Source organism: Theobroma umbraticum, unplaced genomic scaffold, assembly GCF_002168275.2.
Source record: "Theobroma umbraticum cultivar Fairchild unplaced genomic scaffold, ASM216827v3 scaffold_130.0, whole genome shotgun sequence".
Classification (NCBI taxonomy): domain Eukaryota; kingdom Viridiplantae; phylum Streptophyta; class Magnoliopsida; order Malvales; family Malvaceae; genus Theobroma; species Theobroma umbraticum.
Window position 1 is genome coordinate 7528939 of NW_018397264.1, and position 23562 is coordinate 7552500.

At 36.9% G+C, this 23562-nt stretch overlaps 5 protein-coding genes across 5 annotated transcripts; 3 read left to right on the top strand and 2 right to left on the bottom strand.

The window, feature by feature from the left end:
• The first annotated feature begins 592 nt into the window (after positions 1-592).
• ALDH22A1 (aldehyde dehydrogenase 22A1) lies at positions 593-5651 on the top strand. The gene is made up of 14 exons (XM_021434861.2): positions 593-933; positions 1037-1080; positions 1563-1664; positions 1917-2044; positions 2277-2399; positions 2757-2910; positions 3096-3199; positions 3277-3355; positions 3668-3763; positions 3891-4028; positions 4355-4567; positions 4870-5061; positions 5193-5336; positions 5419-5651. The coding sequence occupies exons 1-14, from the start codon at positions 822-824 to the stop codon at positions 5569-5571; spliced, it is 1782 nt and encodes a 593-aa protein (XP_021290536.1). The 5' UTR covers positions 593-821; the 3' UTR covers positions 5572-5651.
• A 358-nt stretch (positions 5652-6009) lies between these two features.
• On the bottom strand, positions 6010-10998 carry LOC110421296 (Nucleic acid-binding proteins superfamily). Its single transcript, XM_021434860.2, has 13 exons — positions 10574-10998; positions 9981-10167; positions 9813-9885; positions 9538-9685; positions 9268-9377; positions 8860-9000; positions 8645-8786; positions 8428-8571; positions 8081-8241; positions 7916-7990; positions 7584-7722; positions 7107-7376; positions 6010-6821 (listed from the first exon to the last, which is right to left on the bottom strand). The coding sequence occupies exons 1-13, from the start codon at positions 10841-10843 to the stop codon at positions 6666-6668; spliced, it is 2016 nt and encodes a 671-aa protein (XP_021290535.1). The 5' UTR covers positions 10844-10998; the 3' UTR covers positions 6010-6665.
• A 577-nt stretch (positions 10999-11575) lies between these two features.
• On the bottom strand, positions 11576-13986 carry LOC110421298 (Cyclophilin-like peptidyl-prolyl cis-trans isomerase family protein). The gene is given in 7 exon segments (XM_021434862.1): positions 11576-12056; positions 12157-12308; positions 12404-12543; positions 13377-13460; positions 13549-13599; positions 13679-13718; positions 13831-13986. Coding segments are annotated over 7 exon segments (705 nt in total). The 5' UTR covers positions 13983-13986; the 3' UTR covers positions 11576-11970.
• Positions 13987-17431: 3445 nt separating this feature from the next.
• LOC110422290 (uncharacterized) lies at positions 17432-18113 on the top strand. Its single transcript, XM_021436149.1, has 2 exons — positions 17432-17539; positions 17613-18113. The coding sequence occupies exons 1-2, from the start codon at positions 17480-17482 to the stop codon at positions 18060-18062; spliced, it is 510 nt and encodes a 169-aa protein (XP_021291824.1). The 5' UTR covers positions 17432-17479; the 3' UTR covers positions 18063-18113.
• Positions 18114-20894: 2781 nt separating this feature from the next.
• Positions 20895-22943, top strand: LOC110422178 (putative N-acetyltransferase HLS1). Its single transcript, XM_021435991.2, has 3 exons — positions 20895-21080; positions 21294-21427; positions 22073-22943. Exons 1-3 carry the CDS (start codon positions 20895-20897, stop codon positions 22941-22943), a joined length of 1191 nt encoding a protein of 396 aa, XP_021291666.2.
• The last annotated feature ends 619 nt before the right edge of the window (positions 22944-23562 follow it).

Sequence of the window (23562 nt, forward strand, 5' to 3'; positions counted from 1 at the left end):
AAGCTAAAACTGATTGCTTAAAGATAAATTCAAGAATTTGAAACAGTTTAAACCGCTGTGGTCCACTTGGATTACGTATATATATGAACCAGCAGATGTTCCACCTTTACAAAAATCGAAGCCAAGATACACACCCGCCATGAAACACATGCATGGCTTGATTATATCCTTCTGGACTTTTCCCGAATGCAAAAGAAAGAAAAGAAAAGGAATTGTTCTACACATATATTAGTTCAATTCTTAGCATTAAAAAAGTAGCCAATGCTATAAATTTATTTTCCTCACATTGCATACCTATGAATTTTGCGAAGGCAAAAGAAGCAAATCTTTCAAAACCAAAAATGTGAAAAAAAAAAAGTCAAAAAATGTGGAAAAAAAGAAGAAGTTCATCGCAGAAGGCTCGGCTAAGGCCATGATCTGTTGGGCTAGGCTCACTTAACTTTAGGTTTTAGAAGTCGAATCCTGCGGGCTTGGCCCATTCTGATAGTCGGCCTAGGGCCAACCGTCGGAGGCAGTTGGATCCGAATGTTCTCAAAATTACCCTCACAAAAACTTAAATTACAAAAAATGCCAATGTACGTAGAGCGGAGGCTCGAGGCTAGAGCAGCGGCGCCAGACACGGGGAAAAATAAAGCGATTTCCAAAGCAGAACCTGAAATTGTTTTTATCCATTTTAATCCAAAAATACTTTTTATTATTCCAAATTCCAACAAAAAAAAAAAAAAAGGGAAAGAATGGTCACTCTCATTTGAGAGCAAGTTCTTCAACATCAAGGAGCTCTACTCTTCTCTCTCCTTCTCTCTCTCTCGAGATCGAAAACGATGGCGTTTTGGTGGCCGATCATCGTTCTCGCATTTGCCTATGCGATCTGTCGTTTCTTACTGATGCTCATTCCGCCGAATGTTCCTTCGATCGACGTCGACGCCTCCGATGGTTCGTATACGGATATGGAATACGTATAAATTTCTGCTTTGTTTATACGTACTTTATACTTACCGAAGCTGATAATTTTTTGTTTGAATTTTGTTTAACACAGTGTTGGATGACGGGAGCCAAGCTCAAGAAAACAGCTTCATTTACGTGAGTGTTTCTCAGTTGCTTATTTGATTTTGATTGCTGCTCGTTTTTACTTTATAAGCAGTTTCTTCAATTCAAAGTTCAAAGATTCGGTTTGTTAATTGACTTTTCTTTACTTTAATGAGATTATTGCTGTAATTGAATAGTTTAACGAATTATTATAATGTAGTTCAGATTCATATTTCTTTTATTTAGTTAAATCTTCAATCAGATATTTTGACTCAGAATCAAAATTTGTTACTTCTTGTTAGAAAGAAATCTTACTTTTAGTGGAATGAGTCTTAGGTAAATTTGATTGAAGTTGATTCATTAATCTAAGTTTATATTTTTTGCATTTAACATTGAATAAATTTTTTGTTTGATGAGCTTTATGAATCTAAGATTCTTATTCTATTTATTGTTTTTTTTCTCATGGGAGAAAAAGCAATAAGCAAAAGAAAGTATAGTTTTTGGGTATGTGATTCTCATGTGGAAATGCTGTGCAGATACCTCCAAGGGGAAGGACACAACAATCAGACAGAATTCAGTGCTATGAGCCTGCCACCATGAAATACTTGGGCTATTTCCCAGCATTGACACCTGATGCGGTTGGTGATCTTCTGGATAGATTTACTGGAACTTTTTTTTTGGTTGGAACATTTACTGGAATTCACTAGCCATATTTATGTGTTCATTGCTGGGCTCTAAATGGTTGATGTTGTTGGCATATTTGTTGAAGCTTATGAGCTCATGTACATATATATAGACTTTGGACCACTTTGTGTGCTTGTTTGTTCATCTGTATGGATGTATCATGATTCTACTGCTCATCATTGCAACTGTCCCACTGTGATGCGTAGGTCAAGGAGCGGGTGGCACAAGCAAGGAAAGCACAGAAAATTTGGGCGAAAAGTAGTTTCAAGCAAAGGCGGCAGTTTTTGCGGATTCTTTTAAAATATATTATTGAACACCAGGAGCTTATTTGCGAGTAAGGATTTTGTTCTTCTATACACAGAGAGTGATTTTTTTTTTAATCTTTTTGTCCTCTTCCTCACATTAAATGTCAGACAAAAACATTAAAAACTTTCTGACGTTCACTTTTACTTTTTCCTCTCTTTTCTATTTTCTGTGTATCAAACAAGTTAGACTCTGTATCTTTGGATTTCATGATATAGACATTAATTGAATACCTGTATATGACCTATTTTTTCTTATTTAAGAGTCTCATCACGCGATACTGGGAAAACAATGGTTGATGCCTCTTTAGGAGAAATAATGACAACATGTGAGAAGATCACTTGGCTTCTTTCAGAGGGTGAAAAGTGGCTCAAGCCTGAATACCGGTACTTCCTTCCAGCTTTTGAATATTATTTCTCCTTTCTAGATACTCTTGGCTGTATCTGGAAGAGAGATCATCTATAACTGTATGCATCTTACCATTTTTATCTCGGAGTTTGTGGATTGCACTCCGCTGACCTTTATTTGCTCATGGCAAACCATGCAATTGTGTGTTTGATGTGTTAACTTTGCTTCTTCATCAACATTCCGTCTGTAAGCCTTACTATAGCAGCATTTTTATCATTTTTTACTTCTGAAAATTTAGCCTTTAAGTGGCTTACTAGAACTTTTGAATCAATTGCCAGTGTTTGCTATTAGTAAACTCTGCATATCTATATCAGTATTCATTTCAACTTGTGCAGAGCTTCTGGAAGATCAATGCTTCACAAAGTATCCAAAGTGGAGTTTCACCCTCTTGGTGTAATTGGGGCTATCGTTTCATGGAATTACCCTTTTCATAATATTTTTAATCCAATGCTTGCAGCAGTCTTTTCAGGAAATAGTGTGGTGATTAAGGTACTTAATGTTGGAGCCTAATTTTTAGTCTGTTTTATCCTTTTATCTGAACTGCTTCAGGGTTAACTGTGTCTGATCTTGGAGGCTGTTGCCTAATGCCCAGCATCCTTGTCATTGGTGTTTACAGAATGCATTTTGACATTTTATCTGTAAGTTGACAGAAAATTACGTGATTGCAAGTGTAGGTTTCTGAACACGCAAGCTGGTCTGGATGTTTCTACTTTCGGATAATCCAATCAGCCCTTGCTGCTGTTGGAGCCCCTGAAAATCTGGTTGAGGTAATTACAGGGTATGTATTTATCCTAACTATTTCAGACACTATGCTTGTTTCTATACTCTAATATTAATTAGACTTTTGTTTCATAGCTTTGCTGAAACAGGAGAAGCACTGGTGTCTTCTGTTGATAAAATTATATTTGTTGGATCACCAGGTGTGGGAAAGATGGTATGACCTCATGAATGGCTGCACCAAATTTAGTTGTTTTCTCTACTATGCTTATTTCTGAACTGATTTCACCTACCTATTATCCAGTTCGATGTTATTTAAAGCATATAGAAATTGTTGTTCTTTACCATTAAGAAAGGAAAATAAAACACTGTTCATTTTTCTTTTATATTTCCCCCTAATCCCTACTTTAGTTTTTAGAACTAGGAGTCTTATTGCTGAGAGGAACTTCATAAAAATTGATTTTATCTTGATGGGACTTCTTTTATTGTTTTAATTGCTAATGGATTCACATGTTTGCTTTCATTGCAGATAATGAGAAAAGCTGCTGAGACCCTTATACCGGTTACACTCGAGCTTGGTGGAAAAGACGCATTTATTGTTTGTGAAGATGTAGATATTCCTCATGTATGAATCCTTTCCACCTGTTGTGATAACTAACTTGATTGGACATTATCTAGTGATTTAACATTTTGATTGAGAGCTGAAGTTGCTCTGTTTAGTGCCATTGATGAGACTGTTTTCCGTGATATAGGTTGCACAAGTTGCTGTCAGGGCTGCTCTCCAATCAAGTGGGCAGAATTGTGCTGGGGCTGAGAGATTTTATGTTCACAAGGATATTTATACTTCATTTGTCAATCAAGTGGCTAAGATTGTGAAGTCTGTTTCAGCTGTAAGTATGTCCCTTCTGATACAACCTAGGTGAGATGTATGTGTGTGTTTGGGCCAGTGCTATGGCTTGTTCTCAACAATATTACATTAATGCTAGATCTAAATATTTAACAGCTGTCACTGGTCATATGACTGTTTGGTCATTCTGTGACTGATAAATATAACTAGCGTTGCAGCATTCCATCAGGTCTACAACTTGTGTGCTTACTTCTGGAATGTAATTGCCGTAATGATTGTTGAATAGTTTTAACTGCAAATTACTTAATGACCTAAATTGCAATACTTTGGAATGCAATTAGATCTCTGATGGTGGGTTATCTTTTGCAGGGCCCACCACTAGCTGGAAGGTATGATATGGGTGCCATATGCATGCAAGAGCATTCTGACAAGCTTCAAAGCCTTGTTGATGATGCTGTAGACAAAGGAGCAGAGATTGTTGCTCGTGGAAGCTTTGGCCATTTAGGTGAAGGTGTTGATCAATTTTTCCCCCCTACTGTGCTCACAAATGTAGATCATACAATGAAGTTGATGCAAGAAGAGGTAAGAAAAGTCGTACTATTCTGCTAATCATAGCCTTTGAAATTAGTTTCATTTTGACTGTCTGTCGAAGCACACATAGCATGCTGTATTTGTTGCCAATCATTATGAAAGACTAACTTCAGCTTATCAGATTTTCCAGTGCCATATTTTTTGTTTGCTTGGCTTGGGTTTTCAAGATTTCAATGAACTAGAATGCCCATGAATATTCCTCCAAAAAAAGATTACCCACGAACACAATATTTATTCCATTGTTTATGTGGGAAGAATTTTCTAATCTCTGATAAAACTTGAGTGACATGCAGGCTTTCGGACCAATCATGCCAATAATGAAATTTAGCACTGATGAAGAGGTAGTCGGGCTTGCAAATGATTCAAGATATGGGCTTGGCTGTGCCGTTTTTTCTGGCAGTAAACGGCGTGCTAAGATGATAGCTTCCCAAATACACTGTGGAGTTGCAGCAGTTAATGATTTTGCTTCAACTTATATGTGTCAGGTACTTCTCTTTTCCTTCTAGTTCCATACGTGAGATGGCCTTTCAGGTTTGCTTGAGTTGGGAGTTGATCCGGTTTTCCTTGATATTCCTGTTTAATCCTGCTAAACTAATAATATCTATTGATCTTCCAGTCCCTGCCATTTGGTGGCGTAAAAGACAGTGGATTTGGGCGATTTGGTGGTATAGAGGGATTGAGAGCTTGCTGTCTGGTAAAGTCCGTTGGCGAGGATAGATGGTGGCCTTATATCAAGACCAAGATACCAAAGCCTATTCAGGTCAGCCTTGCATGGTTACACTTCTTAATTAGAATCTTCTTCAATTATGCTGACGGATGTTTTTTTCTTTGCTCTGTTTTAGTATCCTGTTGCTGAGAATGGTTTCGAGTTCCAAGAGTCGCTGGTGGAGGCACTTTATGGCTTGAGCATTTGGGACCGTCTACGATCACTAGTGAATGTTCTAAAGATCATTTCCGAGCAAAATACTGTTGTTGGTAGCAAGAGAAATGACTGAGTCGACACTAAATGTTAGCTCTATATTACTTGATTATCATTATATTTCAGTAACGTAATGATTTTCAGTTTCTTTTCTAAGACCTTGAAGAAGCCTTTTTCCTTTTGTTTTTTTATTGGTAACGTCTTATAGAAACATACATGGCTCTATCGCCAGTCTCATCTCTTTTAGGGTTTTTTTTTTTTTTCCTTTTAAACTATGGAAAGTTAAAGCCAAGAGCTCAAGGTATATTAAACACAAAAAACGATCTAATCCAAACATAAATCAATTTACTTTATTGCTAATTAAAATCGATTTGATTATAAACAGATACACGTCTCATGCACGTAATACAAGATCATTATTTTTTTTCTTAACACACTAATTTACTAAAATATATAATATTTACGTTTATAAGTTTAAGATTTATTTTTAATCTGATGAGGATTTTGTAATTTTAGTTCTCATTCGTCGCACCTCTATTACGAATGAAATGCTTGACATTATACTAAAATTGAACTCAAATTAACACTAATATCACTTATCATAAAATCATTATCTTCTTTTCCAAAAACTAAAAAACTAAATTAAGTTATTAAGGTATACAATATCTATGTTTATAAAATCAATTTATTTTCCCTAACGTACGTGAGATTTCGTAACACGTGCACACACGTATCTTAATGTATAGGCAATATAATAAGGACTCGTGATCTGCCGTTGGCTTTGGGTTTTGTAGGACTGCAAGTTCGTTTGAACTTTATCTCCGCCTAATCCTATCCCCTTATATTAATATCCTGGGCGGCAAAAGCAGAGTTCTTACATGCATAAAGCAACGCCTAACCTTTAATATCGAATTAAAACTTACCTAGATAGATGGTGTAGGGAAGGACGAGCCTCCGTGTATGTCATCCTTTGCAAGCGGTAGATCTGTAACCATGCCAAATTTTTATTTTTATCATGAAATTGCAGATATATCACTCTTCATATTGATCAAGGCAAGGAGCAATTCAAAGCAGAACTCTCAGCTTCCGATCCCCGTCTTGCTTGTATTGGGAACCTGGTACGCACATACAATACTACTTTCTTTCCCCCTTCTCTGCACAAACAAAGCCCTATTCATACTTGAGTGCACGAGTGATCTCCCATGAAACTGCATCAGCCTCTGGGGTTAGACTGTCACAAGATCCATATCCTTGCCTCTTGCAATTCACTAATGCAACCTTGAACCTCTCGTTCTCTAGTGAAGAAGGATACATGACTTGCTCATCCTGGAATTATAGGTCCCGAGTTATAAAACAGAATGTCATCAGAGGAATCCTCGTCTTATGATGGTAAAATGCAGTTACTATTGAATGGGGCAGATCCCACATTCATCGATTAACCCAAACTTATGCATTCACAAGCAATAATTATGTTTGTGAAAGTCAATCTATAGCAATAATAAGTTAACGAGCATAACTAAGTTCTGATGTGCAACAGCATGATAATTGCATACTAGAAGCTCTAATTTGCGCCTAAGAAAATGTGATTACATTAGTGATTTCAGGCATTACCTCAGGCAACTCACAGAATTCATCAGGTGATATTTGAAGCAATTCCATTGCAGTTTGACCAGTGCACCATGCAAAAATTTTTGCCGTCTCATCTGCAAGGGTGATTTTCAGGTAGAAAACACGCACAACTTCAGCATCACAATTACAGTGACAGAAACTGCATTTGACTACACCGCTCGGCATTCCTTTAACAAAATGCCCACATGGAGCATGTGAAAATCTTGTAGTAACATGATAATGATCAACTTGATCAACCCAAACTCGACATATCTGAACATATGTTTGAAACAGGAAAAAAAAAGGATTAGCACATGAAAATTTTGGATGTAGAAATTAATTCATGCCCACATGAGATGTAAAACCATGATTGAAATGGAACAATTCCATTTTGTCATGATAGAGGCAAAAAGTTTGGTAGCATTTGAAAGTTGAAATTGTATTCATGAACAAGAAACCAACGTCATCAGCAATCCATACATGCATAGAGCTCCTCTTGGTTGAGAGATCAGAAAGGCGTGATAGCTTGTGAAGACATGACGAGTTTAGTAACGCTGGCAAGCAACTAAGGTTGATGAAAGAAGCTCCAACATCCTTCTCAAACCATGATACTTCAAAGCTGTCAAGCAAAAGAAGCAGCCACATTACGAGATGCTTACAAGATGGTCCTAAACATTGGGCAAGCAGCAAATTAACCATGAACCTCAGTTCAGGTGAATAAGAACTATATATAATGATGTACAATTGTCAACTAGTCTTAACTGGACAGACACTATTAAGATAGATTGATAACTTTTCTCATATATGCTCACCGATTTTGTTTTGTCTTAGAGCACGTCAAGCCAGAAATATACACCATGTGTCCAGGGCTTACTCTTCGCAATGACCTGAGAAGTGTATTATAAAGCAATGAATAAGAAGGGCAAGTGATAGAACAACTGCTATAATTCCATAAATTTAAGTAAATCTTGTGGTACCAAGATTGAGAGAAATGTAGCTTTGCCCAAATTCCTCCAGTCACATCCTCAATTTTTAATGAGAAAATAACTTCTGCAGTATTTGTTTCCCGAAATATGTCTGTAACCACACCATAGAGACTGATGCCAGTCATCTTATCCCGGAGGTCGACTACAAATGACTGCAAAACTTTGACAAAATGTGAGAGACTAATATTATGCAATTAAATGCAAAATCAGTACATAACAACATATATCATGAGGCGAGCAGCTGTGGAACAAGGATTTCAAATGATCTATACCATTGCATTTGAGTAATTTAAAAGGCCAATATTTGTGGTTTCTGAAACAGAAGAAAATGTACTAACCTGAAAAGGATAATTGCTGAAGTCAATAGACCCTTGAGAATCACAGGGTAAGATCACTTGAGAAACTCTGGGACCTTGAGTGGGATCAACTGTAGCAGGCAGCCTTGATCCTTGATTACAATGTTGCGTCGATGATAGACAAACCTGAGGCAAACAGAAGTTAACCCTACATTCTAAATGACAATTAAATCAGGTCACATGATAACAGATAACTCACTTGTTCCTCATGGTGAACAAAAGGTACTAAGTATAATTGTGTTGCAGTTCCATATTCTAGACAAAGCTCATCACTTGTTTCAACAGCACTATCCACTGAACTAGCAATATATGGTCTATCCAGTGCAAGCATGCTTCCAACACTGCCAAATATTGTGTCATAAACTTGAATACAAGAAAAAGCAACATCAATATAGTTTCCAGTGCAAGAATTACCTGAAAAGATTGGCTAGGATTACCTGCTCATTCCACAAGAGAAATTTTAGTTTTACTCCGTCATTATCTATAAGAGTAATTTGCTTCCTCTGTAAACTACCACATTTTCCCAGAATTTCCAGTGATCCGATAGATTCAATCCTATCAAGAAGATCAAAAGAAAAAGATATCCCTCAGAAACAATAGCCATAACTCAACACCCACTCATGAATTGTTAAAGCAATGAGCCTGACGTAATCATACTTGGTTTGTTATAGATTACATTATGAGAAAACAAAAACCTAAATCAGATGGGAATTAAGTCGAACCTAGTTTGTAACACTAAACCTAGCATACCATTGAATTAAAGTTAAATGAGATACAACAAATATGAAAAAAAAAAAAAAAGGACAGATTATCATATCTGACCTAGCATATAATGAATAAGAAACATCATTCTTGACTGCATCAAGAGAAATGGAGGAGAAAGAATCTGAGCAAAACTGCGCTCCTATCAGGATCGCATCATCATCCAGATCCTGCAAAACAAACAAAAAAGAACTTATAACCTTCAGGGAAAAGGAGAAAAAGAAATGTTGAAAGCAAAGAATATTCCTAAAACCAGGTATTATTCAGAACTTTGGCATACTTTGATCATATATTTTCATTGAAAATCATAGATCACACTTAGCAAGTTACCTCATCCAACAATATAACAAGATATTCCGTTGGCAATAACCGTGGGCTACCAGATCCTTCTCTGGCAGTTCGAAGATAGCAACCTGTGACAAAAACCTCCCTCTCTTTCTTCAAAATCCCGTTGGGAGTATCCACCAAGTCATAGTATCTACAAAGATAATTTCACAAACTTATTGGCATCACTGCGAATTCATAGATTACATCCAATGTACACAAGAAAACAGCTGTACATAGATAAGTCATGCATATCCAAACAAGCAACTTGATACACTTACCTACGATGAAGATAAAGATCAATGGTTTTGGAACTCCAATAATCCCCCAAAGTAAGCATGTAAATATTAGTACCTAAAACAAAAGAGAGAGTTAGCAATGAAAACGAAAACAAAGGCATCGATACTGATTGGCATCATCGACATGAAGCTCTAATTGTGAGTAGCTACCTGGAAGAACAAAAGCGTCCACAATCACAGCTTCCAAAACGCTACTTAAGGACAAGAAATTCTTCTCATATATAGAGTCAATTGTAACCATGTTCGGAAGCTTCGTTCTCCTATGTTTCCTTTTCAGCTGATTTATAATCTCCGGCCTTCTCTTCAGAGCGCCTGCCCTGTGTTGCTCACTCCACGCCTTGGAGACAATCAACAGATCAAAGATTTAATAAAACAACCAACAGAAATTGAAATATAGCAAAAGAACTCTGGATCAATAAGTTATAGGCTATAGCTACGAAAGGAAACAGCGATCACAAATTTAAAGTTCTAAGAATTTCGATTCCTTTTTATTAATGTAACAATCATCTAAACGACTAAAAATAGCACATAATAGATAGATAAATTTAACAGGAAAACTCAAAGGAAGCAAGAGAATGGGACTATGAACTCTACTTGATCATTCTAGATTTTCAAAAATAATTAAACCTTGAAACTGTTAGTTCCTTACTTCATTTCATTTCTTAACCATCAATTTGTAGGGAACTAAATGAAGCAATTCAGCAAAACTGAAAAAAAGAAGAAGCGTACAGTAAGTACAGTACCTGAGAGAGATCGGAGAGCAGAATAGCAGCAGTGACTCCACTTGAGTAAGAAACACAAGTTTTGAGGATCCGAGACACGGTCCAGCTCCACCCGGACCCACTATTACCCTCTTCATTTCCACTCGGATCGTCGTCTTCATCGGGGGATAGCACCGACCTCGCGTAATCGATAAACGCGAGAAACGGATCCTCTTCTTCTTCTTCTTCTTCTTCTTCTTGTTTTTTATCGTTATCGATTTCCATTGGCGAAGCTCCGTTTGAGAGAGTCATCGGAGAATTTCTACAGAATCTAAACGGCGAGGGAATTTGTTAAATTCGTTTTGGGAGGGAATTTTGAGAAATTGTACGTTTTCTTTTTTCTTTTACTAATTTGTGTTCTTTTTCATTTTCCTGTGTTATGGCGCGGTTTGGAGGGGTCGCGAAAACTAGGGCGAGAAATAATTGGGTAAACTCGAGCATACGCGTCATTTCGTAAGCCCTATCAACGAAAAACACGAAATGGGCTTGGATGACATTCCAGCCTTTTAGCGATTTGGATTTCTCCATTGAAGCCGCTTTTTTTTTTTCCTATTATGTTATATTTGTAAATTGAATTTTCAATTTTGACTATTATTTTGTTATATTAAAAATTTATTTTTCATATATTTTTATTTTTTATATTAAAAATCATTGAATATTTATATTATAAATAAGTTCAAATTTTAATATAATATATATATATATATCAAAATCAAAACTTTTATCATAATTTTTGTAAAATTAAAAAAATGAAACATTTAGAGGCAGGGGGTAAATTTTGCAGCGAGCATATAATCAACATTAGGCACATCTTGGTTCTGGCTCTAGCATGAACCCAATACCAACCCTCTAATTGTCTTAAATAATCCTTGAAGAAAACTCAATCTTATCATCTAATTGCAAATGCTTTCTATTAATACTAGATCAAAAGGCTAATGTTATCACATCTCTGTAACCAATGAAAGAGATGGTAAGTAGGCCAGTAAAAACAATTGCCATTGAGGCATAATATTGCAAGTGATGTCTCAGATTGATTGATCAGAATATTACATCCTCAGTTTGGCAAAACATACAACATACCTGATCAGAATAAACAGAATGATGATATAAAACGTGTATGTGACTTAATCGAAAGTTGTATTTGCACTCTAAAAATGAAACCTAAACTTTGCTAACCCGAACTCAAAACTCTCGAAACAACTCATTGGTCCTCTTCCCCTTCAAGTGAAAAAGAGTACAACCATAGGGGAAGTGAAACCGAAATCAAGTGTGAAAAAGGTGCAGCCTCATTACAAGGTTGGTGATGGAAATCTCAACAACATTTCTCTTGAGGGCCATGATGCATGTAGACAAATCTATACGGTAATGAAAAGAAAACCTCAAATTTCCTGTTGCAGCTTCACATCAATGATCCCCATTGGAGATTTAGGCTGATAATGTTCATTGGTATCAACCTCTTCAATTTTCCTAAATGCCAAACGCACAAGGTTCCATGTTAGCATAAGCCAAATCATACAAAATCCAGCAAAACAAATCCAGATTACATACAAAAGAAAATGTTCTTACTTGCACCACGTCTTCACCCTTGATGACAAGTCCTAACACAGACAGTTTATCATTTAAATCTGGTATTGGTGCAGTTGTGATAAATAGCTGAAATGCTTTGCTATCTGCTTTAACTTTTGTAGTTCCAAGCATAAAAGCCTCATGTTCTGGACTGATTAGTCACGAGAAAAGATATTAAGTTATCTGAATGACAACATGAAACCAAAGGCAAACAAATATGCCAACAAAAAGTACATTCCAGATGACCTTGTGGTCAGCTGACCGTGAAGCTTGCCTTTTGATGTCCAGTCTTCAATGCCTCCAAGGCCTTGTGGATGCCCTCCTAGAATCACCTAGTCTTTTATCACATGGCGAAAAGGCATCCCTTTGAAGTGTCCTTTTTGACAGCAAAATCAGTCAATTTCAGGATCTTTGATAAGCATTTAGATATTGACTTATATTAGGCAGTGCAGCAAAAATTTGAGTGTCATCTATTCCACCACAGTAATCTTAATTGTCCACAACAGACAATGATGGATTCAGAAAGTTCAAGATAGTGGAACGTTTTCCAGAAAGTTGTGAATGAATTGGCATTCAGTAAAATAAATCACCATATTTTCAAATTCAGGTCATACGTATCAAATAATTCAACAAGAAAAATTCTAAGACTCCTCTTAAAACAGTAGCAGATTTAGTGTTTGTACCTTAAAATTGCAGAGAGAACATCAGATGAAACAAGAAATATTTGAGTGTAATACAGACCAGAGAAGAAGACACATCATGCTGTTACATAGTTACAACTATGCCTACTTATAGTCAGCAAGCATATAAAAATGGTTGCAGTCACAAATATACTCAAAAGGTAGACAGATTGACAAATTAACCTATGGCCACTAATGTAAGTTCTCCCAAATGGATAAAAACAAGTTCTTCTTCCATGAAGGACATAGAGGAACTCTAACAGCCATCTCCCAAAAGATTATAAGAACCGAACAAGAAGGCAAAAAAAAAAAAAACTCTTGTTATCTTTCTAAAATCTAAATAATGGTGCAACGGAGCATTCAGTAAGATGGAAATCTACAATTATAGCGTCAAAAAATTATAGATCACCTGCTAAGGCTTTTGATTCGAACAACCTTTTCTTATTGTTGACCGTTAAACAAAATAAATCTTATGAATCATGTTCCCACTAATCAATAGCAATAAGCAAAAAGTATTAAAGATACCTGGAGAGTTACCATAAGTCAAGAAATTTGTCCACGGTCTCAGTAGAACCATCTTTGAAGAGTTCTATGGTAAGATAGCCTTTTGATGTATTAAGAACCTACAGAAGGGAAATGATTTCTACTTAGTAAAACGGGATTGTTAAACAACTAAACAGGATTTATGCATTTGTACATTGACAAACTAACAGCATATCCAGGAAGATCATATTTCTTCGAATCTACGACGTCATTAACCTGCTGAATCAAAACCAAAAGGCAAAACATAAGTTCAAGAAAACACCCATCACCTAAAAGTCTAGCAGAAAACCAAAAATACCTCCAAAGTTGACAATCCACTCCCTGTTTGCCCCCTTGACCTGCAATTAACAATGAAACCATTTCCCAAGGCATTGAATTGTGGATTAATTTCAGAGGAATTGACAAAGATGTAAAAGAACAAGCAACATGGATTAGACTGGAATAGCAAACCTTTGTAACCAATGCCTGTAAGTGGCAATTAACCACAATACAATCATCAGAACAAATATATTGCAGAAGAGAATCGTGGTGACACTTGTACGAGTTGGCCCTTTCTTCTTTTTGCTTTGAATTAACAGAACCTGAGGCTTTATCATTGCCATGAAAGTTTAGCTTCTTTATACAAAGAAATCCTGTAAATTTCAAAAGCTTCCAATACCCAAACAGAAGAACAGAAAAACTTAGTTTTAATTAGACCTGTCAATATGGGCCGGGCCGGCCCATCCCGGCCCTAGCCCTTGTGGGCTGAAAAAATATGAGCCGGGCCGGGCCAGTCCATATTTTATATGAGCTACAAAATGTTCAGCCCAGTCCAGCCCTTACTAGCACATGGGCCGGGCCGAGCTAGCCCTGCCCCCATCCTCCTGCTCCCACGAGTCCCGGTTCCCCCTGCGGCCCTGCCCGCCCCCTTCCGGCTCCCACGAGTCCCTGTTCCCCCCTGCGGCCCTGCCCGCCCCTCCGGCTCCCAGGAGTCCCGGTTCCCCCTGCGGCCCTGCCGCCCCCTCCAGCTCCCACGAGTCCCGATTTCCCCTGCGGCCTGCCGGGCTGGCTCGTACCAACCCGTTTAGGCCCGATTTTAATACGGGTTTAAATTTTTAAGCCCGGCCCATCCCATATTTTAAAAAAAATGAGCTGGTCCGACGGCCAAGCCCATTTTGACAGGTCTAGTTTTAATCACAGCAAAGTAGATCCATAACTTCGCTTGAACCAAAGATTTTTTAGTATGACTAACTTCACACTCAGCTCTGCAAAATTCGATTATGCTGCTTAAGAGAAATGAAAGCTTTGGAAATTGATCTAGCTTGGCTACTTGTTAAAAGGTGTAATTTGAAAGACTTTCTGCGACGTTTGGTTTTAATATTTTCTAATCAGAGATTAGGTTATAGATTTTTTTGGTTGTGTTCGGTGGTGGTGGGCCATCACTGTAGAGCAGTTCCTCGCAGGAAATGGTGGTGCCAATTTGCGTCTACGTGTCGAAAGCGACGGTTGTGATCGCGTCAGAAGGTTGATGTTGGCCGGCTGGAGAGACGGCGTTTGCCGGTTCTCTGCTTTACAGGTCTGATTTTGTTTTCCTTCTCTCTCCTTGATCTTTTAAGCGCGAAACGCTGTCGGAAGAATTTGAATGGGCTCGCTTTCTCGCTGGACGATAATGATGATTTAGTTTTTGAAACGGTAGGGAAGGTGATCGAACGCCTGGAGTTTCTTGATTTCCCGTGGGGCGAAGCCTTAGTGTGCATAGGTAGACCTGTCAAAATGGGCTTGGCCCATCGGTCAGTCTATTTTTTAAAAAATATGGAGAGTCAGGTTTAAAAATTTAAACCCATATTAAAACCGGGTCTAAACGGGCGAGGGCTGACCCGGGTTGGTGCGGGCTAGCCCGACGGGTCAAAAAAAATTAAACTAATTCGGTAATTCCTAAGTCCTACCCGCCCGGTTACCTGACTCCCCAACTCCCCAAGTCCCGACTCCCCAACCCCCTTTCTTCTTTCTGGAATTTTGACTTTTTCGATCTTTCACGGTAAGTCGCCGCCGGACTGTGGGGGGGGGCAGGCGGCAGGGGGGAACCGGGAATCAGGACTCGTGGGACTGTCAACTGTGGGGAGGGGGCAGGGCCGCAGGGGGGAATCGGTAATCACCCAAAAGGACTCGTGGGAGCCGGAGGGGGCGGGGCAGGGCCGCAGGGGGAATCGGGACTCGTGGGAGGGGGGCCGGGGGAATCAAGTCGGGGCCGTCTGGAGTCGGGGGGAAATAGTAGGGGGCGGGCCATGGGCGGCTGAGGTAGTCGGGCGGGGGTCCATGGATGAACGTTCGGTGTTTCCGTCGGTTGGGGGGAAAGGATTCCCCCTTGAAAAATGGGCTAGCCCGGCCCAGCCCATGGGCTAACAAGGAGTGGGCTGGGTTGAACATTTTGTAACCCATATAAAATATGGGCTAGCCCGGCCCTGCCCATATTTTTTCAGCCCACAAGGGCTAGGGCCGGGTTGGGCTGGGCCGGCCCATATTGACAGGTCTATGCATAGAAGTTACTAGTATTATTAATGAAGCAATAAAAAGTATTTTTCAAGGTTTATATTTGATGTATTATATTATATATTATAATGAATTAAATATTATTATTTTACAAATATATAAATTTAAAAATTGAACATTTTAAAAATAGCTTAAATATTTATATTGATACATTTATATAATGATCTTTTGTAATTAAATGATAATGTATAAGTTCTATATGTGCATTCTTTGTTAAAAAACACAATTTTTTTTTTTGTAATTTTAAGTATGGCATGATTTGTTTACAAAATTGAGACGTACAAATAAAAATTATTTGTTTATGAACAAATTTATGTAATTGGATTAGAGATGTAATTGAGTTGATATATTATTAGAACTTGATCGACTCTTTTTATTTTTATACTTAAGTTCATAACTATTTGAGCTTGATTTAATTATATTTGATCATTAATCATTAAAATAATGAATTCATATTTAAATTTTGATTCAATTTTGAGTTTGAAAATTTTTAGATAAATTTTATAAATTGTTACGTAGATTGTATAAATATATAATATACTTGAAAACAAAGCAAATATTTTAGGCTCACAATTTGCTCTAAGTATTAAGATACTTAAACTTGGCTCCACTTTCTATTTGAATTCGAACTAACTTGATAATGAATAAGTCGAGTTCAAGTAACTATATAGTAAGTTAAATATTGATTAGTTTAAACATGTGCAACAAAATTGAAGAATGATTGTGGTAGATTAATTCAATAACCTAACATTATATTCCCATAAATACATTATATTTTCAAAACGATAAGGCTACAAAGTCAATTTTTAGATCAAATACAAATCAAATTTTTTTTCAAAAATGACACCTTATAGTAACAAAAAGTTAATTGAATTTTTCTATATGCTTACGTTACTGTTTAATGATTTAAAATTTTTTTAAAAATTATATTTTTTCTCTTTAATAAGTATTTACTTTATTTCTTGCTTTCATTCTAACATTTATGATCTTATTTGATTAAGGACGGTTTTTTCACTTTCTTATTTATTAAAAAATTAAAATTTTATTAAATAACTTTGTAAGAAAACCAGGCAAGGATAAAGAATTTCACACCGTAGCAGAGGTTTTACAGAGAGAGAAGGGAGGGAAGAATGAGAGGGAGGGTGATAAAGACGGAGATCAAGCTTGAAGATTACGAGCATTTCCTTGAGAATCCTTACGATGATGCTTTCAGTTACCAGCAGCTTAATCAGGTTACTATTCTCTTCCATTTCCATTTCCAATTTCATTTTCTTTTGTTTTGTCGTCCATTTGGCTCCCCGGAAAAGAAAATCATGAGACTGACAAAGAAAATCTCTACTTATTCTTTTCCTTTTGCGTTTCTGTTTGGTTCCATAACAAACCTGAGAAAAAGTAAAACTAACAAAAGATCTACAGTTCCGTCTCAGGAAAGAGCAATGATTAGAAGAAAAGTGACCAAAGAAAAAGAATTGATTAAAAAGAAAAGTCTACCACCTTCTTTTTCTTCATTTTTTCTTTTTTTTTTTAATAATTTTTTCCTACAAGTGTTTCTCTGATCTCACGTTTTGAAATGTGTTCACAAAAGATCATCTACATGCACGGATTCAAGAAGATTCACAAGCGCCGCAAGGTAAATTTTCTCCGCAAAAAGCTTTGATTTTCTCGCGAATAAATCGGTTTCGTTAACTCATCATGTCTCTCAGGCTGACCTGTACGAAGCGTTGAGCACCATTGATCTGATAAAGCCACAGCGCTCAACGGTCACGGACGATTATCCACCGTACGATGATTCTGCTCTATCGCTGGATCAAGTCAAGCAAGACCTGCAAACTCTGCAGTGGCAGGAGTGTCCTGTACAATCAATCCATGCCGTTCATCCAACGATGCAAGATAATCCAGCTACATCCAGTTGCAGTGATGGCGTCTCTAGAGGCAGCGCCGTATCATCCTTCACCATCCGCCGTAAACGGCAGAGATCGGGGAGGAGGAAGAGAATGAGTGCCGTGGACCGTGGAGGCGTTGAACAGGGTAACGTTACCGTTGGCATTATGAACGGCGGCGTTGAGTCTGGCGTGTCACGTGATCATGATGCTGTTCTGATCCAGCCTGAGTCCTCTTCGTTATTTGTTGATACGTACAGCTGGGACTTTTGATTGGATGGGGCTAATCCACTTGTCCAGTTGTCATTAGTCTATAAGTTTTTGGCTTTTGTGGAACACCGTACTTGATACTTATTGTAATCATCAATTTTGTTTTCGGGTTAAATTTTTTCACCTTTTTACCTATTTTACTTTTCCACAGAAGGAATGTAAGTAGTTAAGATTAGGAAAAAAAAAAATACGAAAATGATTAGAAATTTGGTTGAAAATATATTTATTTTCATTAATTTGAAAAATATTCTTTTATTCTTATTTCTTTGAAATATTAATGGTCTTAATTTTCAAATTAATTTTAAATGAAAAAATACACAAACTTATTTATTATTTATTTCATATTTTAATTTTTATTGACCGATTTGAATTTATAAAGTTCTAAGTTGGTATAAATAGTTGAGATGAATATAACCAATGGCATTTTGGCAGAATATTTTTTCAATTATTTCAGTAGTAATTGAAAGGCTAAAATGGAAGTATATATATACCTTGCTAAGGGCTAATGTTTAGCATGCTATAAATAAATGATGTGTACCTCAAGCGCAATAAGAATTCAAGATTATCTTTTTTAAAATCAAATAAAATAAATTTATTATTATAAAAAAATAAAATTATTGATATTTGAATAAAATTAAGATACACATATAATTAGAGAAATATAATATTATCTGTTAAACTCACCTGAAATACAATAATCAAAATAAATATATAATTTTCACTCCAACACTACTATTAAATATAAGTCACTTACATTTGTTTTGAATGTGTAGTTGATTTTTCTGTCCTCAATAAAATGATTTTTTTCGTTGTATGTTGAGTAAAGATTGTGATGCCGTTAAAAATCTTTAGTAAACTCGAATCGACATTAATATAATATAATTTTTAATTATTTATGAAATTTATTACTTTAAAAAAAAATATCGATGTAACATGATCAGTATAGAAATAAAAAAATTTGTTCATGTCACTTATGATATTTAATATAATCTTTTTTTCTAAAGCGCAGTCCATATATACGAGAAAAGGGGGTTTACAAAAGATATGTGATTGTTTTGTGCTGTAGATAATATTTGACATGATGGTGTATCTTTTCTTCTTCCATGTTGCATGGAAAATCCATGTTCTGGGCCTATGGAGATTCCACCACGTCAAAAGCTGCTGCCAGAAAAATGTTTGAATGGGGACTTAAAAGGACAAAAAAGAGAGCAATAATAAACTGCAAGACTACTTTGAAACAGCAGCTTCGGGATGTGATTTGAAACTGGCAAATCACAAAAAAACACCAAAGCAATTGTAAGTGTAAACTGCATGATTGACGATGCTGATGATAATTCATATGTATTCTCCCTCAGGCCCCTGCCCCTAGCCTTTTCACATGGGATACTCGCATAGAGGTTCTGGTTTGCCCCCATTTCGAGTAGATGCGGTCGGTTAACAGCGAATATATTTAACAGCAAGAAACAACAAGCTGAATAACAACATCTGAGTGACTCGGACTTTAGCATTGTGGCACTTGAGCTTAGCCGACAATCTCTTTTGGAAGCCTCAACAACAGATAAGAGAGCAAAGATAAAGATTTAACGTACCATATTTTTTCAGTTTACAAAAAGCTGTTGCAGGGAAAAGATGCATCAGAATGTATGTAGGAAAGTTGCAATCATCTTATGTCTTGACTAAGTAAGGAAAAGGGATTAGTACTGATGAGAGAAAAAGGATTCATCCACCAATATTGTACGTAGGGAAAAGGCTGATTAAGACTTGAGAGGGATGGTAGTTAAGGTTTTGAACTTCATTGATATAGAACTTTGATAAGGTAATGTTTGATATCAATATTTCAAGATCATCATCGTAATTTAATCATGATGGTGATGTTGCCTTTAGACATAACATTTGCATATATAATGAATGTTCTACGTGAACTTTTCTATGCTGCTCTCAAGAGGGAAGATAATTAAGTTTTGGTAATTCTTTCACTTTGAATCTTATTGAGTTGGATTTTATTAATGTAGAATTATACTGAGGCAAAGTTTGGTGTCATTTTCTAGATTATTACTGTAATTTAATTATCGGTGTTATCTTTAGACGTGATATTTGTTTATATAATTTAATATTTTTTGTAACAGTTTACAAATTGAATGTTTTAAACTCTTCTCAGTCTATGCAGTCTGGGGACTAATATTTGGATGGCAAAGCAGGGATTCGATGATGACAGGATGAACTGAGACAACAACCAAATCATAAACTAATTAAGAAGCTGCTTTTCTTTCTTAAGTCATATGCCTTCTAGTATTGATACTGGGGGCGCATGTACATAACTATTGAGTGAGCGAGCTGTCCTTCAAATTTGAACAGAAGAATTGGGAGAAATGACATGGAAATGTATACAAAAACATGTGACTGATTACAAAGATTGAGCGAATCACTTGATGACACTATTGGTCCATTTTTGTGGTGCAGGCCATGTAGATGGTTTACCACTTATTGTACTTGCTAAATAAGAAAACGACTCTCTGAAACACTGCCTGCAGCTTTCTTTCACTCCACCAGTAAATTATAAAACTACCTGGCAAATTTGCTCACAGGAATCAGAAGATCACACCCTCCAAAAGATGCATCAAGTTTTCATGCAACTTGATGATGTGGAGTTCATAGAACTCGGAGGAGAAAATAGGGCGGGAGAGAGTAAAAAATCTAATACAATTCTGTAGTATATAAGACTGAAAGTGATGAGGTGCTTGTGGCAGTTAGCCCATTCAAGAAAGATTCAGTCATCGAAAACTTTACTTCCCAACTTAGGCTGAAATCCAACTTGTTTCTTTTACCCAAGGGGCAATGGTTGACAACATAGAAGATAAGGTTCTGGTTAGGGAATTTGATGATGGCAGAGATATTGAAGTGGTGGGGAAGCTTCAGAAGAACTGTGAGATAGGATCTAATAATAAGGGGGCATCCATTTTCACAAACATGACGGGTGACCCTTTGTGTAGGATTAGGTTCTATCCACTTCATCTCATGCTGGTAAGTGAACGAGAGTGATTAACCCTGGCGGTCATCATATTTTACAGTCATCTTTATCTCTCATGGAATAAACATTTCTAATGATTAATTGTCAATGTTCCTTATAATTGCTTTACTTTCTTTAAGGAAACCCATTGTCCCCATGAGGATCATTGTTGATGTAGATATAACTGAATGGCATGACGGGTTGATGTCCTTGAAAATGGCCTACAGGTAGCTGAGCTGCGTGAAAATCGGGAGCTTGTCGGAGTGATTAGAGGCTGCATCAAGCATGTGGGGACTAAATTTGGAGGAACACATGTGAAGTTGGGTTGCATCCTAGGCCTTCGAGTATCTCCCAGACATCGGTATAATTCTCTCTCAACCTTTCACTTCCTGTACAAACTTCACTGTGAGGTCACTGTTCTTTGTTTCCAATTTCATTGTCTAGCTAGGGCAAAACCTTTCATCTTGTTCAAACCAAGTTAAACACATTACAGATCAACAGGTTTAGTGGTGAGTATTGACAAGATCTCAGATGAAAATAACTAGAACTGCCCAAGTATGATCTTTCAAATAACCTTCTTCTCAATGCATTGAAAACGTTCTATTCTTTTTCCTTCTTTCTTTTTGGATGTAAAACAAACAGATGTTGACATAGAATACAGACCTTGGAAGTGTAGAATCACAATTTTAATCACAGAGGAAAATTGTTTAAGTGCTTTTGGTTAATCTTGATATTGATCTTGATGAATTGAAAATTGACGAGTAAATCAATTAGTATATATTTAGGATACTACTACATTATTTGACCCTATATTCCAGTGATCTCAACTTTACCTGAGACCTAACCTAACTGCCATTGAGGTGATTGCAAGCTGCTTGGACTAAGATTCCTTTTCAAGCAGTACTTTTTCCTTCATTTGTTTTTATTCTTTTTTCCCTAAATGTATCTAAAAAATCCTATTTATAACTAAGATGATGTATAAATTTTCCTTTTTAAACAAATGTAGGCGAATGGGGATCGGATTAAAACTTGTGAGAGCAATTGAAGAATGGTTGATAAACAATGGAGCACACTATACTTTCCTGGCAACAGAAAAGAATAATGTTGCCTCAACAAATCTTTTCACTGCCAAATGCAATTACAGAAACTTAAGCTCATTGGTCATATTTGTTCAACCAATCATCAGTTTTGCAATGGAGGGTCTCTCTCAAGATATCAAGGTAGAGAAGTTGAGTACAGACCAAGCACTTTCTTTGTATGATAACAAGCTCCGAGGCAAAGACATATATCTGACTGACATTGATGCAATCCTGAAAGAAAAGCTGAGCCTTGGCACATGGGTATCTTATTTCAAACAAGATGAATGGATAGGTTTGCATAGCAAAGAGAAGGATGAAGATATTATCAGTACAAGTCCACGCTCTTGGGCCATGTTTAGCATATGGAATTCTTGTGAAACTTTCAAGATTCATATCAAGAAGTCCCATCCACTGAAGTTTTTCCATGCAACTTTAAGCCATGCAAGAGACAAGATCTTCCCGTGCCTCAAAATCCCAATATGTGATTCACTTGAAAAACCATTTGGTTTCCTTTTCCTTTATGGACTTCATGGAGAGGGAGCGAGGCTTGGGGAGCTCATGAAATCTGCATGGAGCTTCGCGTCAAGATTGGCTGAAAATGTGAAGGACTGCAAGGTGATCATAACTGAGCTAGGATTCTCTGATCCTCTCATTGAACATGTCCCCAATGAATCATCTATGTCACGCATCGATGATCTCTGGTACTTGAAGAAAGTGAATGGCTCCATCCATGAAGAGAATGACCTAGGGATGATGGGGGAACTGGGAAATGTGGTTGTTGATCCAAGAGACTTTTAACTAGCTAGGGTTCCTTTCTAAATATAAACCTTTATTGTTCATGGGTTTTTGTTTTTTCTCCAAAATAAAAAAACTACTACCATGTACTTGTTATTAATTAACTGCAATCATTTATCATCTGTATCCTTAATGAAATTTTCTAGTGGAGCTGAAGAGAAATTCAAACTTTGTTCTTGGATTCATAACCCTAGCCCCCTAACCCCTCGTATTACCACAACTCATCAATGCAAATACACGCATGCAACAAACAGACACTGCTATAAGTCCAGGCTATCCCGGATTACAATCTGCTCAAACCCATAACTTTATCTTGGTGGAGGAGTCATACTCTTCCTGTCAATTCTCCTTCTTTGGTGGGGGTGAAAGAAATGAATACCGAAAGTTTGATCAAAGTAGGGCCTTGAGGAAGTTGTAAAGGAGAATTTTGGGATGAGAAAGGTCATTCTGATATCACTGAAATATATATTTCCTATGGGGGAGAGATCAATTCTATCAAATTTCAGTACGTTGAGAATGAAACCCTAATGATGTCTGCGCTTCACGGGCAAAATATCGGTCCAAAGTTCTATGTTGTAAGGTCTTATAAGCCTTCTCCATTGAGAAAGGCTCAAGTTTATAC

What these genes read in the sequence shown, in the direction of transcription:
- ALDH22A1 (XM_021434861.2), top strand. Translation starts at nt 822, where the DNA reads ATGGCGTTTTGGTGGCCGATCATCGTTCTCGCATTTGCCTATGCGATC. An exon ending in CGACGTCGACGCCTCCGATG is followed by an intron (nt 934 to 1,036) that starts GTTCGTATACGG and finishes TGTTTAACACAG; the next exon opens with TGTTGGATGACGGGAGCCAA. An exon ending in AAGAAAACAGCTTCATTTAC is followed by an intron (nt 1,081 to 1,562) that starts GTGAGTGTTTCT and finishes AATGCTGTGCAG; the next exon opens with ATACCTCCAAGGGGAAGGAC.
- LOC110421296 (XM_021434860.2), bottom strand. Translation starts at nt 10,843, where the DNA reads ATGACTCTCTCAAACGGAGCTTCGCCAATGGAAATCGATAACGATAAA. An exon ending in TTGTTATATTGTTGGATGAG is followed by an intron (nt 9,378 to 9,537) that starts GTAACTTGCTAA and finishes TTTGTTTTGCAG; the next exon opens with GATCTGGATGATGATGCGAT. An exon ending in CCAAGAGGAGCTCTATGCAT is followed by an intron (nt 7,377 to 7,583) that starts GTATGGATTGCT and finishes ACATATGTTCAG; the next exon opens with ATATGTCGAGTTTGGGTTGA.
- LOC110422290 (XM_021436149.1), top strand. Translation starts at nt 17,480, where the DNA reads ATGTGTTCACAAAAGATCATCTACATGCACGGATTCAAGAAGATTCAC. An exon ending in AGATTCACAAGCGCCGCAAG is followed by an intron (nt 17,540 to 17,612) that starts GTAAATTTTCTC and finishes CATGTCTCTCAG; the next exon opens with GCTGACCTGTACGAAGCGTT.
- LOC110422178 (XM_021435991.2), top strand. Translation starts at nt 20,895, where the DNA reads ATGGTTGACAACATAGAAGATAAGGTTCTGGTTAGGGAATTTGATGAT. An exon ending in ATCCACTTCATCTCATGCTG is followed by an intron (nt 21,081 to 21,293) that starts GTAAGTGAACGA and finishes AATGGCCTACAG; the next exon opens with GTAGCTGAGCTGCGTGAAAA. An exon ending in CGAGTATCTCCCAGACATCG is followed by an intron (nt 21,428 to 22,072) that starts GTATAATTCTCT and finishes AAACAAATGTAG; the next exon opens with GCGAATGGGGATCGGATTAA.